The sequence below is a fragment of the Schistocerca cancellata genome, chromosome 5 (genome assembly GCF_023864275.1).
Source record: "Schistocerca cancellata isolate TAMUIC-IGC-003103 chromosome 5, iqSchCanc2.1, whole genome shotgun sequence".
Classification (NCBI taxonomy): Eukaryota; Metazoa; Arthropoda; class Insecta; order Orthoptera; family Acrididae; genus Schistocerca; species Schistocerca cancellata.
This window is the reverse complement of record NC_064630.1, coordinates 545987252-546008888: the sequence shown is the minus strand read 5'-3', so window position 1 is coordinate 546008888 and position 21637 is coordinate 545987252. Positions and strand designations below refer to the sequence as shown.

Below are 21637 nucleotides of genomic sequence, written 5' to 3'. Positions count from 1 at the left end.
CAAACTACGTACTATCTTGATCCGCTTAAACGAGTGCAATTACATCACGATGTCTGACACGGAAAACGCTGATAGCAACCATCAGTTACAACGCTTGAAAAGCGCTAATATCACACGTATTTTGAACGAATTACATATATTTAATGACACAACTACCATTGAAGATTATGAATATTTCTAAGATCGATTGCAGGAACTGTTGTGTTCATTAATAGGTCTTAATAACAAAATACAGAATCTTCTCGATGACGCTGATTACGCTGCTGATGGGCTCAAATGCGACGAATACATAGACGCAGCTAAGCGAGCTATCATACCCACGTCACTGGGAATAGAGGAGAAACTTACGAATTCCAAGGCTCACACTATCGTCAGTGATAAACAACCTGCTACAACAGTCACTTCAATTGTTACATCGCCTAACACGAGATTGCCCACCATAAAACTAGAGACGTTTTCTGTAAATGGAGAGAACTGGGCTCGTTTTTGGGAACAATTCTAGCAATCGATTGATCAAGATTCCACGATATCCACCACTCATAAACATGTTTTTCTCCGTGGCTGCTTAGGAGAGGAACCAAAGCATTTAGTCGACGGTATTGGTGTGATCTCTGACACATATGAAGAAACAAAGAGAATCCTCACAGCACTCTATGGAGATTAAAATAGAATTATACAAGCTCACCTGGATTATTTAGAAACTATTAAACCTACTCAATTTCCTATTCCAGAATCCCTTATTTCTACATTTATCGAGTACAACCGCCATGTCCAAGCTTTGTGAGCTCGGTGAAGGCGGAAATACTTATGGTTGCCTGCTAGCTCCAAAAATTCTCAGTACTTTTCCTTTTCCTGAAGATAACTGCCGACGCTGGCAAGCAAACCGGTCTTTCGGAAGGGTACATACTTCGGTTGATGGAATTTGTAGGAACGGAAATAGACGCAGCGCTTTCTCCGCAAGAGATCCGCTGTGACAATAAGACGTTGAGTTACACTCCTACAGCTGCAGCCCGTCATGTCCGCGCTAATCAGAAACAAACATTACCCAAGGGAATTGAAACCTACGGTCTTTTGCGAAGGACGAGGCCATTGGGCCCAAGAACGTAATAAAGTTGCCGACCTCACTGAAAGAAAACAGAAATTGAAAAGTATAACTGATGTTTTCTAGCCGGCCGCGGTGGTCTCGCGGTTCTAGGCGCGCAGTCCGGAACCGTGCGGCTGCTACGGTCGCAGGTTCGAATCCTGCCTCGGGCATGGATGTGTGTGATGTCCTTAGGTTAGTTAGGTTTAAGTAGTTCTAAGTTCTAGGGGACTGATGACTTCAGACGTTAAGTCCCATAGTGCTCAGAGCCATTTTGTTTTGATGTTTTCTATGCCTAAATAGAGGATATAAAATGTGAGATTGCGGGAAGAAGGGTAGGGAATTTGAGCTAACGGTAAAAAACCACATCACAAGTGGATACGTATGGAAGGTACGACGTGTAAAAAGCACCACAGAGCAACGTCACTTATGCTAGTAAAGTAGACGCAACTACACCCACCTTTACCTTCTTGCAAACTGCTCAGGTGCGCATCGTAGGACCAACAGGACTAAGTAAGCTCACTCGATGTGTGCTAGACAATGGAAGCCAAGCATCCTTCACAGCAAAGTCATTAAGAAGATTTGAAACTGTGTGCCCTGGACCAACGGCGACTTTGTGTGTACACGTTCGAATCTCATACTAGCTCGTCACTATGGCGTAACCTTGTAAATTTCTAAATTAGAAGAGTGTGGACTAATTCTACGACTTACATAAGCGCGTATGAAAGTGAACACTACTTCACGCCTCAACCCAGAGTTCCACAATATATGAGTAATGTAACACATGTCTGATCCACAGACAGATTCCCAAGAAGATATGCCCATCGACATTTTCATTGGTGGTGATCATTACTGAAAGACTGTCACCGATGATTTACCAAACCGTATTTCTAAATTCACTGTTCTGTTTCCCACCATCTTCAGCGGCCAGAAAGCTGCCGTGTCTGCGAATTTAGCTGTTGTTAACTTTGTACTTCAGACTCAAATGTATACAGATGACCAGTTGAGGTGACTCTGAGATCTAAATACACTACTGGCCATTAAAATTGCTACACCAAGAAGAAATGCAGATGATAAACGGGTGTTCATTGGACAAATATACTAGAACTGACATGTGATTACGTTTTCACGCAATTTGAGTGCATAGATCCTGAGAAATCAGTACCCAGAACAACCACCTCTGGCCGTAATAACGCCATTGATACTCCTGGGCATTGAGTCAAACAGAGCTTGGATGGCGTGTACAGGTACAGCTGACCATGCAGCTTCAACACTATACCACAGTTCACCAAGAGTAGTGACTGGCGTATTGTGACGAGCCAGTTGCTCGGCCACCATTGACCAGACGTTTTCAATTGGTGAGAGAACGGGAGAATGTGCTCGCCAGGGCAGCAGTCGAACATTTTCTTTATCCAGAAAGGCCCGTACAGGACCTGCAACATGCGGTCGTGCATTTACCTGCTGAAATATAGGGTTTCGCAGGGATCGAATGAAGGGTAGAGCCACCGGTCGTAACACATCTGAAATGTAACGTCCACTGTTCAAAGTCCCATCAATGCAAACAAGAGGTGGCCGAGACGTGTAACCAATGGCACCCCATACCATCACGCCGGGTGATACGCCAGTATGGCGATGACGAATACACGCTTCCAATGTGCGTTCACCGCGATGTCGCCAAACACGGATGCGACCATCATGATGCTGTAAACAGAACCTGGATTCATCCGAAAAAATGACGTTTTGCCATTCGTGCATCCAGGTTCGTACACCATCGCAGGCGCTCCTGTCTGTGATGCAGCGTCAAGGGTAACCGCAGCCATGGTCTCCGAGCTGATAGTCCATGCTGCTGCAAACGTCGTCGAACTGTTCGTGCAGATGGTTGTTGTCTTGCAAACGTCCCCATCTGTTGACTCAGGGATCGAGACGTGGCTGCACGGTTCGTTACAGCCATGCGGATAAGATGCGTCATCTCGACTGCTAGTGATGCGAGGCCGTTGGGATCCAGCATGGCGTTCCGTATTACCCTCCTGAACCCACCGATTCCATATTCTGCTAACAGTAATTGGATCTCGACCATCGCAAGCAGCAATGTCGCGATACGATAAATCACAATCGCGATAGGCTACAATACGATTTTTATCAAAGTCGGAAACGTGATGGTACCCAATTCTCCTCCTTACATGAGGCATCACAACAACGTTTCACCAGTTAACGCCGGTCAACTGCTGTTTGTGTGTGATAAATCCGTTGGAAACTTTCCTCATGTCAGCACGTTGTAGGTGTCGCCTGTGCCAACCTTGTGTCAATGCTCTGAAAAGCTAATCATTTGCGTATCACAGCATCTTCTTCCTGTCGGTTAAATTTCGCGTCTGTAGCACTTCATCTTCGTGGTGTAGCAATTTTAATGGCCAATAGTGTACTATTGGCATAACTGCGCATCATGATGTGGTAAAGACTAATAGGGATTCTGCCCTCCTTCCAGAATTTCAGGCATGCTGTCTTGTGCAGAATCGTCGAAGAGTCGCTAGTCTTCCTAAGAAATAGAATATTATTTTATATTCTACTAACCGACTGAACGCAGAAAGTAGATTTCGAAGTTTACGCAAATGCAACGATTACTTAAAGGACTGTTACCACCATCTTATGTTGGAGTACATTACAAAGAATCGTGCAGAGCTTGCTCCTCCTGAAGAGCCAAGTACTAACATATTTTATCTTCCACATCGTGCAGTTAAGAAGGATAAACTTGGAAAATGACGTGGCGGATCGTTTTTGATGCGTCTTCTCACGTGATCAAAGCACCCTCCCCCATAACACTTTAGAGACGAGACCAAATCTTCTGCCGGAAATACTTTCTGTTCTGATACAGTTCCGAATACTCCCCGAAGCTATTATTAGCGATATTACGCAAGCATCTGTGTAACTTATCTAGCACGAAGACGACAGGGACTTGACTATGGAGTAACTGACATAGGACAAACGAAGTAACGACCGTTTCACTAGACTTCCATTCGGCCTGACATGCTGTCCATTCTTGCTTTCGGCAACGCTGAAAGAACATGCTTCTAGACATGAGACCGCATTTCCCGTCGCCGTATAGGTGCTAGCCAACAATGGATGACTTCGTGTTCAGTGCAGATGGCGACAATGAAGCTATCGCTATGTACTACGAACAGACGGCCCTTATGAAACCATTGATTTTAATTAACGAAGTGGGTCACTACTTTAGATCAGTTACAGGTCATATGGAGAGCCGAAGAACGAGAGATTACAACATCTACTCAAGTTTTAGGCGTAGATTGGATCACAACAACGGACAGCTTTTACATTAAAACGGATGATGTCACAGGAAAATTATCTGATGAACCTGCTACGAAAAGGAAACTATTACAGATTGTAACTAAATTTTACAATCCACTAAGGTTATTCTCTCCTGTGTCAATCATGGCAAAACTATTATTCCAAGAAACCTGGTGTAGGGGAATTGACTGGAATGAATTGCTACCCAACAATCAGACAACATACTGCAATACTTGGGTGTCTAATTTACCTCCATTCTCTTGCATTAGTATCCCACGATGGATATCAACTACCAAAGATTGCGACGTTCAGATACACGTATTTTGTGATGCTTCGGAACGACCGTATGGCGCAGCTCTGTGCATCCGCATAGTTGTACCCGGCAACACAATGGTTCACTTGGTCAGCAGCAAGAACAGACTTGCACCTGTCAACTGTCAAAAGGATGGCACCGCCACGTCTCGAACTTATAGGTGCACTTGTGGGAGCACGATTACTAAAATATTTTTGCAAAGCTACAAGGTACGACGTTACACATACAATGTTGTGGGCGGACGCTGCAGTAACTTTAGGCTGGATACGTAGTAATGGGAATCTATGGAAGACTTTCATCTGCAATAGAGTGACAGAAATTCTACATACACGTCCCTTAGACAATGGAGGCACTGTCCTGGAAATAATAACCCAGCGGATCACCTAACACGAAGCCTTCTTGGACACCAAATCCAATCTGCGCGTGTTTGTTGGGAGGGACTGCCATGGCCTGCACACCCAGAAGAATGTTGGCCATTTGGTATTCCAAACATGTATCATGACCTCTCGAAAGAAAGAAGGAATTTAAAACAAGTGATGGCAGTTGCTATACCTCCCAGTATCATAGACATTTCCAGATTCAATTCCTACTGGCGACTAATTCGCACAACTGGCTGGATCCTTCGCTTCATACGTAAGATTCGTCACAAATAGAAAGTTGCTGAAAGTTGGCAGCAGTCGAGCTCGCTAATGCACGCACTTATTGGACCAAAACAGTCCAACGTCAGTGCTCCATGCCGGAATTCCACGCACTCCAGAACGGTAAACTGGTCCCGCAAACTCTAAAATTGGACACTTTCACCCATTCACTGAAGACGGACTCATTGGTCTGGGCGGTAGACTACAGTCTGTAGACCCCACCAGTGAGGAACAACATCCATTACTTGTAGATGGTACACATCGCTTCACGAGACTCCTGATATTTCAAATATATGTTGATGTTCATCGTTTGGTGTCCGAATTGTGTCATCTAAACTTCTACAATAATTTTGGATACTTAAAGGTCGCCAAACTATTAAAAGAGACCTGCATACGTATTTATTATGCAAGGTCATGAAGACTTCAAGAGGAAAACAAATAGAAGCTCGCCCACCCACAGATCGAATGAGGCCCTCTAAGCCTTTTACTGTCATTGGCATATACTTTGCTGGCCCTCTTTACATCAAGACAGTCATGACCATGGAAAAGGCCTACATAACACTCTCCACTTGCGCAACGACACTTGCAGTAAAAATGGTTCAAATGGCTCTGAGCACGATGGGACTTAACATCTATGGTCATAAGTCCCCTAGAACTTAGAACTACTTAAACCTAACTAACCTAAGGACATCACACAACACCCAGCCATCACGAGGCAGAGAAAATCCCTGACCCCGCCGGGAATCGAACCCGGGAACCGGGGCGTGGGAAGCGAGAACGCTACCGCACGACCACGAGATGCGGGCACTTGCAATACGTTTATAACTCTGCTCCAATAAGAACACCAACACATTTTTATGGCTTTACAGCGATTTGCTAGTTGTCGCGGATTACTTGGATTGCCACGTACCAACTACACCGACAACGCAAAGACCTTTCACGCCGCTGATCAAGAATTCAAGAATTATCGCAGCTATGGATCTCACTATCCATCTCAGAGTCCCATAGTTTCCTCATCAAAAACGGAATCACTTGGGAGTTCATTGCGCCACGGACATCTTGATGGGGAGCATGGCGGGAGAGGATGGTGGGCACCGTCAAGCGATGCTTACGGAAGGTGTTGGGACGATCAAGTCTAACTGCAGAGCAACTCCATACCTTCTTGATCAGCATTGAAGCTGCAGTATACTCAAGACCAATCTCTCCAGGAGACGACGCAGGACCGCTGACGCCAGCACACTTTCTGGTTGGTGAAGGTCTATTAAACGTGCCGCCAGGATGAGAGCCTACCGTCACACACAGTCTGGACAAAGAATTTTAACTACAGCAAAAACTAGCAGACGACTTTTGGAGAAGATGGAAAAAGGAATATCTCATGGAGTTTAGGAACTTGCACGAAGTTATAGGCACATGTGAAAGATGTATTGACTTCGACCTGGTGCTCTGTCTTTGATTCAAGAGGATGGACGACTAAGATACATGTGGAAACAAGGGAAAGTAGAAACAAATGTACAGGGAAGAGACAATAAAATAAGAACGATAATACTGCGAACACCGCAAGGATAGCACATTGCCCGACCGGTTCAGCTGGTCACCACCCTGGAGGTTGACAAGGGTGGGGAGGATGTTTGGAATTTAAGTCGTCGGGACATTTGTATCTCTGATTATTGATACTCTTTCTAAGACATAACATGTTGTAAACTCTTTTTATACATACGTTCTGTGACTTGTAAATAAAGTGGTGTGTTAGTCTGCTAATCGCTGCTTATTACTGTGGTTCACTATACATGGTGATGGTCACACGTACCCCACCATAATAAAGACCTAAGTGTAGACAAAAAATCATCAACATTATCATTTAACGTACTTAAACCATAGGACGTTGTAGAAATTTGTGAGGCAAGGTCACTAACGAAAAATTAGTCACATACCAATGTTGCTCCTTGGCCATTGATACGCCTAGCGCCAGTTGAGACGCGTTGAGAAAATAGCCTAGACAATGGACGTAGAGCAGTTTTACAAATACACTACTGGCCATTAAAATTGCTACACCAAGAAGAAATGCAGATGATAAACGGGTGTTCATTGGACAAATATATTATACTAGAACTGACATGTGATTACATTTCCACGCAATTTGGGTTCATAAATCCAGAGAAATCAGTACCCAGAACAACCTCTGGCCGTAATAACGGCATTGATACTCCTGGGCATTGAGTCAAACAGAGCTTGGATGACGTGTACAAGTACAGCTGACCATGCAGCTTCAACACGATACCACAGTTCATCAAGAGTAGTGACTGGTGTATTTTGACCAACCAGTTGCTCCGCCACCATTGACCAGACGTTTTCAGTTGGTGAGAGATCTGGAAAATGTGCTGGCCAGGGCAGCAGTCGAACATTTCTGTATCCAGAAACGCCCTTACAGGACCTCCAACATGCGGTCGTGCATTATCCTGCTGAAATGTAGGGTTTCGCAGGAATCGAATGAAGGGTAGAGCCACGGGTCGTAACACATCTGAAATGTAGCTTTCACTGTTCAAAGTGCCGTCAATGCGAACAAGAGGTGACCGAGACGTATAACCAATGGCACCCCATACCATCACGCCGGGTGATACGCCAGTATGGCGATGACGAATACACGCTTCCAATGTGCATTCACCGCGATGTCGCCAAACGCGGATGCGACCATCATGATGCTGTAAACAGAACCTGGATTCATCCGAAAAATGACGTTTTGCCATTCGTGCATCCAGGTTCGTACACCGTTGCAGGAGCTCCTGTCTGTGATGCAGCGGTAGGAGTAACCACAGCCAAGGTCTCCGAGCTGATAGTCCATGCTGCTGCAAACGTCGTCGAACTGTTCGTGAAGACGGTTGTTGTCTTGCAAACGTCCCCATCTGTTGACTCAGGGATCGAGACGTGGCTGCACGATCCGTTACAGCCGTGTGGATAAGATGCCTGCCATCTCGACTGCTAGTGATACTAGAGCGTTGGGATCCAGCACGGCGTTCCGTATTATCCTTCTGAACCCACCGATTCTATATTCTGCTAACAGTCATTGGATCTCGACCAACGCGAGCAGCAGTGTCGCGATACGATAAACCTCAATTGCGATAGGCTACAATCCGATCTTTATCAAAGTCGGAAACGTGATGGTACCCATTTCTTCTTCTTACACGAGGCATCACAACAACGTTTCACCAGGCAACGCCGGTCAACTGCTGTTTGTGTATGATAAATCGGTTAGAAACTTTCCTCATGTCAGCAAGTTGTAGGTGTCGCCACCGGCGCCAACCTTGTGCGAATGCTTTGAAAAGCTAATCATTTGCATATCACAGCATCTTCTTCCTGTCGGTGAAATTTCGCGTCTGTAGCACGTCATCTTCGTGGTGTAGCAATTTTAATGCCCAGTAGTGTATATGCATTAATCAAAAGCTCCTCTTTGAAGAAAAGTTAATCTCTAGAACAGTTACTGTAAGTTCGTGATTAGCACAATTTCGAAATTAGGCTGGAGACTATAATAATGAAACATTCAAAGTTTACTATTCAATAAGAAGTAGAACAAAATAACCAGTGAAGGTCGACGGCCGATACGAGGTTCCTGCTCCTCTGCAGTGCACACGCCAAGTCCTGGTGATGGTCTGGGCAGACACCGGCAGCTCCATCGGTGGCCGATGGCTGGCGAGCGGCACGGTGTCGTACGTAGCGAAGATTCCAAACGAGACTCTGATGGAAGGACTGCAGATGCAGTTGGCGCCTGGCCCAGAACTCGACGGAAGACTGCTTGGCTTGGATCGGCGTTTCGCCTCCATAAATATCGAGGACACGTAGAGATACCAGAGCAACTATTTGTGTCCACATGGCTCGAGGAAGCAATCGAGTCTGCGAGGCTGGTGAGCTTTAGCGGCGACCGCGCTGCCACTTGTTGACCTAGTCAGCGTGTGTGATTGAAATTCTGTCGTCTGATGATGTAACCCCTTCCCCGTTAGGCCACATGCATACCACAGGTGGGAGAGGGATTGCAGATCTGCCGGACGAGGGGCCCGTACGCAACATGCAGTGTCTCCCGAAGTATGCGGCGTGTATTAGGTTGGTGCGGAAGTTTGTTTTTGTCTTGCAGGGTGGTATTTCGGTTGCTACAAGTACATTACAAAGTGTCATTTTTTTATTTGTAGCTCGCTGTTGCTATTTGAGTTTACATATTCTCATTTTGCCATTTGGAGATAGTGAGTGGAGCTGTGGACGCTAGAAAATGGAGTGCCAAGTAGAAAAATCGGAACATTAGGACATATTCTTCTGTTTGAGTTCAATAGAGGGATGACAGGAGGCATAAACATTTGCGCTGTGCATGGGGACAATGCCACTGAAAAGAGCACGGCGATAAAATGGTTTTCTCGTTTTAAAGAGAATCGTTTTGGCATTAGTGACACTCCGCGTTCAAGATCTTCGAGGTGTGTTGAATATGGTTTAAACCCATTAATCTACGATGATCCACGTGAGTGTACTCTAGAACTGGCATGTGTGATGAACTGTGATCATTCCACCACTGTGCTACTTTTGCATGCAGTGGGAAGGTTCAAAAAATGAGTGTATGGGTACGGCATGCTCCAAGCCAAAATTACAAAATTCAGCGGACGGCCATATGTACATCTCTGCTTGTTCGTCATCAATTGGCTCGCGAACAACACCACCATTCCCGACATGTATCGTTACGATGACTAAAAATGGTGTCTTTGTACTAACATATCTCCCCCCCCCCCCAACCTGAACTACGATTCCAAGGATATCTAACACGGCCCATGGCCTATGTCTTGAGCAGGAAATGCAACAGTTTCAAAATGTGTAGGCATGTGGATGCTTGGATCCACCTCCCTCCCACCCTTCTAACCCTCTCCTCCACCGCTCTTCCGCCAGGCGAGATATGTGTTCCTTGGGCCCTGATATAGCCAATTTCCGGCAGTTTAGGGCGGCAGTTGAGTGGTCATGCGATTTCTCTCCAACACTTTCGTTGTCTAGTGGAGACCGTTCTGCGTGCATCGTTGACTGTTCTTGGCGAAAATACGAGGGACGTTCAATAAGTAATATTTTCTGAAAGCAAGTTGGTTTTCCTCAGAATTCCAATACACTATATTATTCCCCACACTCGTAGCTACAAAAACCTATTTTTCAACATAATCTCCGTTCAATGCGCCGGCCTTACGCCACCTTACCGGAAGGGCCTGTATGCCGGCATGGCTCAACTCTACTGGCTGATGTCGGAGGCAACGTGTTACTAAACGCGACCGCTACGGCCGCAGGTTCGAATCCTGCCTCGGGCGTGGATGTGTGTGGTGTCCTTATGTTAGTTGTTAGGTTTAGGTAGTTCTAAGTTCTAGGGGACCGATGACCTCAGATGTTAAGTCCCATAGAGCTCAGAACCATTTGAACCAACGTCTTACTCCATCAATAACCGCCCCATCATCCACGTACTGCTTCCCGCGGAGTGCATCCTTCACTGGGCCAAACATATGGAAGACCATAGATGTGAGATCCGGCCTGTAGAGTGGATGAGGAAGAACAGTCCAATGAAGTTTTGTGAGCTCCTCTCGGATGAGCAGACTTGTGTGTGGCCTTGCGTTCTCCTGGAGAAGAAGAAGTTCGTTTTGCATTTTCGTGGGGACGAACACGCTAAAGTTGTTTCTTCAATTTCACAGTTGTATGTTAACGCCCTTCAGGCTGGGATTCGGGTAGGTTTGAGCGACCTTGTTGCGATGATGACAGACGCCTCGGTCAACGGCTTTTCGTGGTTGTATTTACCGCCAGGTGTCTATGGGAATTCTACAAGTGCCTACGAGTATCTGCGATGCTTTGTTTTTCCGCAAATGTAGTTCAATGGAAGATTTCTGAATGGAATGCACCTCCGTTACAGACGCCATTTTGTGAGTTACGTACAGCGCCGCCACTTATCGGAACTTCATGAGAGTATAGAGGCTGATGCAGGCTTATTTGACGATGTCCAGCAACAAAATCCGCACTTTTTTTCAACCGAAATTGGCCGATAAGAAAAACGTATTGCATTACTTATTGAACGCCCCTCTTACAGATGTTACTAACCTCACCGAACAAAATGTCAGTCATCCTCGTAAAAGAGAACAATGGTCGCTTTAGAGCTCTGTGGATGGTGCAGAACTGGTACTTGACCGTCATGTGACCTTCCAACCCGACGTAAGTTGTGGCAATGAAGTGATGTGTGTGTGTGTGTTTGTGTGTGTGTGTGTGTGTGTGTGTCTGTGTGAGTGTGTGTGTGTGTGTGTGTGTGTGTGTGTGTGTGTGTGTGTGTGTGTGTTTGTCTGTCTGTGTGTGCCTGTGTGTGTCTGTGTGAGTCAGTGTGTGTTTGTGTGCGTGTGTGTCTGCGTGCAATCTGTTGTATGGATCAGTGCAGGGGGAACGGTCAATATGGAGAAGTGACACTTTAGCAGAAAGGAGCTACGTGTTGGAATGTACAGATTTGTCGGCATTTCAACGCCAACTGCCTAATGTGCCTACAAGGAATGGTGTCACACTTACAGTCATGTAACAAATGCGTAAAGCAGTGGTCATTAAACTGATAATCGGCGGGTCCACAGACGAATGTAACGCCTTGCCAGTGACCATCAGTTTCTAACTTTATGTATTGTGTGAGCATAAAACATGTTCCATAACTTTGTTCTTGGACGTGTCGGGCACGGAAGCACCTGTTCCGTCTTCACTTCTCACTGCCGCTTTGTTCTGGGTGTTCCTACGTCTCTTCTTCCTCTTGCCTGGTACTCCTTCTTTGTAGGCGATGTTTCCTTGATGTTCTATTGTCTTGTCTTTTGAATTGATTTTATAAATATCTAGTTGCTTCCTAATGCCTTGATTTATAATACCTTAGTAACACCTCAAACTTACATGAGAAATTTCATTTTTACTCCTTGTGGTTCACTTCTATCACGTTTTTAGTGACCCATGACTCACTTCAGTACAGCAATACCGGTGTAGCCACAATTTAAAAAAAATTAGTTTTACTTCCATCTGTATTTTAAATTTTTTTTAAATTCGCTTATTGACTGATATTTGTTAATCTTTTTTCTACAGAGTGTTTCCGTGACGATGTTACAAACTTTCAGGAATGATGGAGAAGGGAAATTGTACGAACTTGAGGTAAGCGATCACGGTCCAGAAAACGAGCGAGTCGAAAGTTACAAGCGAATATTGTTCTGATACCTCTGTTAGTGAACCTGTGGACCTCTTCTTTGCATATTTTGAGAGGAGGTAGTATGGACTACAGCAAGAAAAATTTGTCTTGTAAACGTGGGCTCTGAATTACTTTTGTTAGGAGTTATGAGCATTTGTTCAGTAGAAGACATGTGTTTCATAGTATCAATCATGAACAAGTGCCCATAGCCCTTAAGGTATGGATTTTGAAGCACGTGTTTAATGGTAATTTTATTGCTGTTTTGGTCGATATTGTCGCCCCTCAAAATGTAGAAAGCAAAGACCTTGCAGTAGAAGACGTCCAGTGTCAGGAGTATCAGAACGATTTTGACTTACGTGACACTGTACATTACCCCTTTAAACCTTCCGTTAAAGCCAGTAACATCATCACGGAATTATCCTGTATATCATTGTTAATATCACACACTAAATAATTTGAGCTGGATACCTGCTCAAGTGGGGTACTATCTTTTTTCTATTTTTGATTATTTGGATATTCCGGATGGATTGTGGGTTGTTTTCGGGGAGGAGACCAAATTGCGAGGTCATAGGTCTCATCGGATTAAGGAAGGATGGGTAAGGAATTCGGCTGTGCCCTTTTCAGAGGAACCATCCCGCCCTTTGTCTCAAACGATTTAGGGAAATCACGGAAAACCTAAATCAGGATGCCTGGACGCGGGATTGAACCGTCGTCCTCCCGAATGCGAGTCCAGTGTGCTAGCCACTGCGCCACCTCGCTCGGTATTCCGCATGATGAGCCGTGATTTCAGTTTTGTTTATTGAAGTATAAAAGTATTATTCTCTTTTTCCTAATTGTAGTTTATAAATTCGTTTTTGTAGTTCAGCTTCACTTTCTTCCAAAATTGTTACATTAGCTACAATATTGGCCATTAAAATTGCTACACCAAGAAGAAATGCAGATGATAAACGGGAATTCATGGGACAAATATACTAGACTAGAACTGACATGTGATTACATTTTCACGCAATTTGGGTGTATAGATCCTGAGAAATCAGTAACAAGGACAACCACCTTGGGCCGTAATAACGGCCTTGATACGCCTGGGCATTGAGTCAAACAGAGCTTGGATGGCGTGTTAAGGTACAGCTACCCATGCAGCTTCAACACGATACCACAGTTCATCAAGAGTAGTGACTGGCGTATTGTGACGAGCCAGTTGCTCGGCCACCATTGACCAGACGTTTTCAATTGGTGAGAGACCTGGAGAATGTGCTGGCCAAGGCAGAAGTCGAACATTTTCTGTATCCAGAAAGGCCAGTACAGGACCTGAAACATGCGGTCGTGCATTATCCTGCTGAAATGTAGGGTTTCGCAGGGATCGTATGGAGGGTAGAGCCACGGATCGTAACACATCTGAAATGTAACGTGCACTGTTCAAAGTGCCATCGATGCGAACAAGAGGTGACCGAGACGTGTAACCAATGGCACCCCATGCCATCACGCCGGTTGATACGCCAGTATGGAGATGACGAATACACGCTTCCAATGTGCGTTCATCGCCATGTCGCCAAACACGGATGCGAACATCATGATACTATAAGCAGAACTTGGATTCGTCCGAAAAAATAACGTTTTACCATTCGCGCATCCAGGTTCGTGCACCATCGCAGGCGCTCCTGTCTGTGATGCAGCAGCAAGGGTAACCATGGTCTCCGAGCTGATAGTCCATGCTGCTGCAAATGTCGTCGAACTGTTCGTGCAGATGGTTGTTGTCTTTCAAACGTCCCCATCTGTTGACTCAGGGATCGAGACGTGGCTGCACGACCCGTTACAGCCGTGTGGATAAGATGCCTGTCATCTCGACTGCTAGTGATACGAGGCCGTTGGGATGCAGCATGGCGTTCCTTATTACCCTCCTGAACCCACCGATTCCATATGCTGCTAACAGTCATTGGATCTCGACCAACAGTCATTGGATCTCGATACACCGCAATCGCGCTAGGCTACAATCCGATCTTTATCAAAGTCGGAAACGTGATGGTACGCATATCTCCTCCTTACACGAGGCATCACGACAACGTTTCACCAGGCAACGCCTGTCAACTGCTGTTTGTGTATGAGAAATCGGTTAGAAACTTTCCTCATGTCAGCACGTTGTAGGTGTCACCACAGGCGCCAATCTTGTGTGAAGCTAATCATTTGCATATCACAGCATATTCTTCCTGTCGGTTAAATTTCGCGTCTGTAGCACGTCATCTTGGTGGTGTAGCAATTTTAACGGCCAGTAGTGTATTTTTTTCCATTAATCTGTAGCTCCTGATTTACTTTCTGTCTCCAGTTCTTTATCATGCCACGTAATGTGTAGGCCTACACTTACACTGGCTATATGGCACGATACTGCCGACCTCAATGCAACAGAAAATATCTGGGTCTATTTAGAAGAGTGGGTGATGGGTAGCAATCTACATCACAGAAATTTTGTAGCTCTAGGGATCTAATCACGAAAAATGGCTTCAGCTAGTATGGCATAGTTATGGCTCTTTTACTGGCTGAAATGATTCCATTTTCAAGATTAGGAGCGGTTGCGTATTATTAACGTGATGTATTTTGGAAGGGGGCATCGGTGTTTTGTTTTTGTGTGGTGAGATTGCTCCTGCGTGCATTAGAGAGTACGTGTGCCACTGTGGGACACGGCAGTCGAATATCGCTGTACTTGTTGGCTGCGCACAGGCCCGTGGAGCTCCGGCTGCGACCGAATACAGTGCTGGCGCCGCCGTGGCTGCGCGTGTTGAGGCGCGACCGCCCGGGCGCGGCGCCCCAGCAGCTGGAGGGCGGTCCGCCGCCGCCCTGCCACTACCTGCACGCCGACAGCGCCGCCGTCGCAGCCGTCTCCCTCTGCCACAGCAGGGCCGTGGTGAGTCGTTATGCCAGCAGCCTGTCACGCACGACGAAAGTCACGTGTCCTCAGATATACACCAAAGCGCCAAAGAAACTGGTATGTTCTTGTTGTGATCTTCAGTCCAGAGACTGGTTTGATGCAGCTCTCCATGCTACTGTATCCTGTGCAAGCTTCTTCATCTCCCAATGCTTACTGCAACCTACATCCTTCTGAATCTGTTTAGTGTATTCGTCTCTTGGTCTCCCTCTACGATTTTTACCCTCCACGTTGCCCTCCAATACTAAATTGGTGATCCCTTGATGCCTCAGAACATGGCCTACCAACCGATCCCTTCTTCTAGTCACGTTGTGCCACAAACTCCTCTTCTCCCCAATTCTGTTCAATACCTCTTCATTAGTTACGTGATCTATCAATCTAATCTTCAGCATTCTACTTTAGCACGACATTTCGAAAGCTTCTATTCTCTTCTTGTCCAAACTATTTATCATCCATGTTTCACTTCCATACATGGCTACACTCCATACAAATACTTTCAGAAACGACTTCCTGACACAAATCTATACTCCATGTTAAAAAATTTCTCTTCTGCAGAAACGCTTTCTTTAACCATTGCTAGTCTTCATTTTATATCCTCCCTACTTCGACCATCATCAGTTATTTTGCTCCCCAAATAGCAAAACTCCTTTAGTACTTTAAGTGTCTCATTTCCTAATCTAATTCCCTCAGCATCACCCGACTTCATTCGACTACAATCCATTATTCTCGTTTTGCTTTTGTTGATGTTCATCTTATATCCTCCTTTCAAGACACTATCCATTCCGTTCAACTACTCTTCAAAGTCCTTTGCTGTCTCTGACAGAATTACAATGTCATCGGCGAACCTCAAAGTTTTAATTTCTTCTCCATAGATTTTAATTCCTACTCCGAATTTTTCTTTTGTTTCCTTTAGTGCTTGCTCAGTATACAGACTGAATAACATCGGGGACAGGCTACAACCCTGTCTCACTCCCTTCCCAACCACTGCTTCCCTTTCATGGCCCTCGACTCTTATAACTGCCATCTGGTTTCTGTACAAATTGTAAGCGGCCTTTCACTCCCTGTATTTTACCCGTGCGACCTTCAGAATTTGGTATAGGCATGCATATTCAAATACAGAGATATGTAAACAGGCAGAATGCGGTGCTGCTGTCGGCAACGCCTACATAAGACAACAAATGTCTGGCGCAGTTTTTAGATCGGTTACAGCTGCTACAATGGCAGGTTATCGAGATTTAAATGAGTTTGAACGCGGAACTACGAAGTCGGTGCATGAACGATGGGACACAGCATCTACGAAGTAGCGATGAAGCGGGGATTTTCCCGTATGACCATTTCACGAGTGTACCGTGAATATCAGGGATCCGGTATAACATCATATCTCCGACATCGCTGCGGCCAGAGAAAGAACCTGCAGGAACGGGGCTAACGACGACTGAAGAGAATCATTTAACGTGACAGAAGTGCAACCCTTTTGCAAATTGCTGCAGATTTCAGTGCTGGGTCATCAGCGTGCGAACCATTCAACGAAGTATCTTCGACATTAACTTTCTCAGCCGAAGGCCCACTCGTGTACCCTTGATGACTGCACGACACCGTCTGGGCCCGGCAACACCGACATTAGACTGCTGATGACTGGAAACATGTTGCCTGGTCGGAAGAGTCTCTTTTCTGATTGTATTGAGATGGTTGTGTACGGGTATGGAGACAACCTCCTTTGCATGTCAGCAGGGGACTGTCCATACTGGTGGAGGCTCTGTGATGGTGTGGGGCGCGTGCAGTTGGCGTGATATGGTGATGTGGGACCCCTGTTACGTCTAGATACGACTCTTGGCAGATGACACGTACGTAAGCATCCTGTCTAATCACCTGCATCCATTCATATCCATTGTGCGTTCCGGCGGACTTGGGCAGTTCCAGTAGGACAATGCGACACTCCACAAGTCCAGAATTACTACAGAGGGGCTCCAAGAACACTCTTCTGAGTTTAAAAACTTCCGCTGGCCACCAAACTCCCCAGACATGGACGTTATTGAGCGTATCTGGGATGCCTTATAACGTGCTGTTCAGAAGAGATCTCCACTCCCTCGTACACTTATCGATTTATGGAGAGTCCTGCTGGATTCTTGGTGTAAATTCCCTCCAGCACTACTTCAGACATTAGTCGAGTCCATGCCACGTCGAATTGCCGCAGTTCTGCATGTTTGCGGGGCCCCTACACGATATTAGGCAGGTATACCAGTTTCTTTGGCTCTTCAGTGTAGTTCTGTTTCCCACCTTGGCATTTATACAGCATGGTACAGTATGAACTTCTAAAATTTTGGGAGATTGTAGAGGATGAAATTCGGAACATTTTGCAATAAACTGGAAACGTAAAATAAAGTTTCCACATCTACGGCAGGTTTTTGACCTCCTACCACTTGGGCAGCTAACCTTTCATTCACTGACGTTATGTTGTTACTGAAGAGGTCAAGGCTGCAAACACACAACCACAGTAATCTACCTGAGTTTGTGAACAGGGAGTCGTTTACTATTGCTTGTCGTCCTTCAGTTCACTCCTTCCACACATTGGCGCTGTGCTATAAACACACGGCTCATCAACCTGAGTCAGAGTGCAGTTGTCCATTTATTGTGCTTCACATACTTAAGTTCTGACTTCATGGATGTTACTTAGTCATCTGGAGAACTTAATGATATGCATCTGTGTTATCGAGAAAATCGCGGGCATGCTAGTGCAGTTCGTCAGCTGTGTGCAGTAAAGTACCGAAAGAGATCATTCCTAGCATTCCTTATTTACCAAATATGATTGTCAACTGAAGGTGCTTGGTACGTCCAGGGATGAATGTCAAAGAATAAGTGGTTGCCGACACAGAGAGCAATATAATTAGAAGCATACACAATACGTGTGTAACGTCATTTACTTAACTTTGTGGCACACAGAGGGCCCGTGCTACGACGTGCTGTGTTTGACCAGCCTCCAGTCGCCCTAGTATTCTACCCCTCATAACGTCATCAGTATGTGTTCTTTGAGCCATTTTCAACACACAGTCACCATTGGAACGTCTGAAAACGTCTGCACACTTACTCGTTACACCGTACTCTGACATGCACCAACACACCTCTGCGTATGTGGACTGCTGCCAGCGCCACCGTGCGACGACCGCAGGTCAAATGCACCGCATAGTCATACCCCGAGATGATTTAAATCCGCAAACCGCCCACCAGAGCGTTGTTTTACCATGTATCAGCATTATCCTTAATTTATGAGCGTGAGAGTAGTTTGCCTCTGTTATTGTGCTGGTTTATGACGAACGTGTAACGGACTAGAGACGATATCGTGCAAAATTCTGTCCAACTGGCGCGTTATATTCGTAAAAATCGCAAGCTGGATGGAGGGTCGTGCCCATAATGCTTCTAACGTTCTCAATTGCGGAGAGATCCGGCTACCTTGCTGGCCAATGTACGGTTTGAGAAGCAGGAAGACAAGCGGTAGAAACTCTCGCCGTGTACGGGCGGGCATTATCCTTGCTGATATGTAAGCCCAGGATCACTTACCATGAAGTGTAACAAAATGGAGCGTAGAACATCGTCGACGTACCGCTCTGCTGTAAGTGACAACCAAAGAGGTCCTACTATCAAATGAAATTGCATCCCAGACCATCACTCCTGGTTGTCGGACCGTATGGCGGCGACAGTCTGGTTGGTATACCATCTCTGTCTGGGGCGTCTCCAGACACCTCTTCGCTGGTCATCGGGGCTCAATTCAAAGCGGGATTCAGCACTGAAGACAATTCTACTCCAGTGAATGAGATTCCAGGCCGTAGACGTGCCTGGTGACGCCCCTGAGTACGGTGGGATACGAACCTGACTACCGCCCGCCATATAGCTCGACAACCACGAGCGATGGTTTTGGGTGCATTTTATGTTCATAATACGATCTCTTTGGTTGTCATCCTCGGCTCCCTTACAGCACAGCGGTACGTCACGGTATTCTAGCCCCGTTTTGTTAGCCTTCATAGCAAGCGATCCTGGTCTTACACATCAGAACACAGCGAGAGTTTCTACTGTTTATCTTCGTGCTCATCCAACCATACATTGGACAGCAAGGTCGCCCAACCTCTCCCCAGATGAGAACATTGTGAGCATTATGGGCTGGACCCTCCAACCAGCTTGGGATTTAGACCACCTGATGCGCCTATTTTTACAGAATTTGGTACGATGTTCCTCAGGAGGACATACAACAACTCTATCAATCAATGCCACCCAAATAACTGCTTAAATAAGGGCCAGAGGTGAACGAACAAGTTGTTGACTTGCTCACCTTGTGAAACTCTTTCTCTTGAATAAATCGTACATATTTATTAAATTTTAATTATTTATTTGTCTGTACATGTATATCATATTTACGGACATGTTCCGATAATTCCTTCGTACTGCATCGTTTTCTTTTTTTTTTTTAGAGAATATAATTGTGAGGCATGATATCCCTGGGACATACGGTACGTCTCTGGATAGCTGTTTACTGTAAACTGGCAGTGACGAATCAACCTGAGTAGAGTAACATTCTGTGCGTTGTGTTAAGAGTTTTTAGCTAAGTACATCCTCCACTAGGGCCGTAAAGTTACCTTAAAGCTTTTATTACTATGGGATGTTGCCCTCACTCGTGTTTCTTACGACAGTTGTTACCCACAAAAATTACATTTGTACATTTGTATAAACCCACGAGGAAGGACTACGGCTATATAACTATACTGCAATAAATTTGTAGCTGTTGCACCCAAAACGAAAAGAAAAACTTATTCATATATCTTGCACGTGTTGACTTACTCGTATACTGACTGTGTAACATGTGACAGAGACAGCTATGAGAGACAAACAGAAAAGATAAGGAACTACGCATCACCGGAGACTAAAAAGGGAAACTAGTGCTACGTAACTCAGGACCACATGCTCAGTAGGCACACGATTCACAAAGAGTGCGTATCCCCCTTAGGGTGCCAATGAAACACGGAGCCACACGAGAAGAATCAACTTGCTGTGGACTTGGTTCTCCTCAGGGTTTCTTGCATGATATTCTGGGACGAATACCCACGTAGAGTGGAAAGTATGCCTACCGATGGTATGTCGATGACGGTGTTGCTATAGCTGAAGCAGTTGCGGACTGCAGTGTCGTTTGTGTGTGTCTGGTCGCAGCAAGGCTTCGTGGTGCTGGACAACGACACGCTGGAGATCACGCCGCTGAGCGAGAGGCTGCACGCGCTGCTGCGGCAGGCCGTCTCCGCAGACGAAGCCTCAGCAGGCGTGGGCGAGGGCGCAGCCGCCCCCGCCGGCGTGCCGCACATCGTACGCCGCGCGCCCTTCATCGCACCTTCCTTCGCCGGAGACGCGCGTAAGTGCTGTGTTCTGTTCACTCTTCTCAAGCACTCGTGTAGCTCCACACAATGTCGGAAGTGGTACTAAACACTATATAACAACGCACAAAAGAGTAAAAAACTGTCAAAACAGTAGGTAGGGTCCTTCATTATACAGGATGTATCCTGTTCAGAAAGTGTCATTTATTTCTACAGGAGTTAGTATTCGTCAGAACCAGAAGAAAAGTTCCCACAATTATAGTTTCCGGAAAGCAATACCTGTTAAGGCATGGGACAATCTGTCCTCTACATCTACATCTACATCGATACTCCGCAAGCCATCGCACAACACGTGGGGGAGGTTACCTTGTACCACTACTAGTCATTTACTTTCCTGTTACACTCGCAAATCGAGCGAGGGAAAAACGAGTGTCCATATGCCTCCGTATGAGACCTAATTTCTCGTATTTTATCTTCGTGGTCCTTACGCGCAATGTATCTTGGCGGCAGCAGAATCGTTCGGCAGTCAGCTTCAAACGCCGGTTCTCTAAATTTTCCCAAGAGCGTTTCTAGAAAAAACGTCGTATTTCCTCCAGGAATTTCCATTTGAGTTCCTCAAGCATCTCCGTAACACTTCCATGTTGTTCGAACATACCGGTAACAAATATAGGAGTCCGCCTCTGAACTGCTTCGATGTCTTTCTTCAGTCCGAACTGGAACGGATACCAAAAGTTCAAACATTACTCAAGAATAGGTCGCACCAGCATCCTGTATGCGGTCTCCTTTACAGGTGAACCACTCTTTCTTAAAATTCTCCCAAAAAACTGAAGTCGACCATT

The 21637-nt window shown here is 45.7% G+C and overlaps 1 protein-coding gene across 1 annotated transcript in view; it reads left to right on the top strand.

Annotated features, from left to right (window-relative positions):
* The window catches only part of LOC126188671 (A disintegrin and metalloproteinase with thrombospondin motifs adt-2-like), a 204890-nt gene that overhangs the window by 35107 nt on the left and 148146 nt on the right, over positions 1-21637 (top strand). The window contains exons 3-4 of the mRNA XM_049930276.1: positions 15243-15426; positions 20641-20836. Of these exons, the coding sequence (XP_049786233.1) occupies positions 15243-15426; positions 20641-20836 (380 nt within the window). The remainder of the gene's footprint in view (positions 1-15242; positions 15427-20640; positions 20837-21637) is intronic.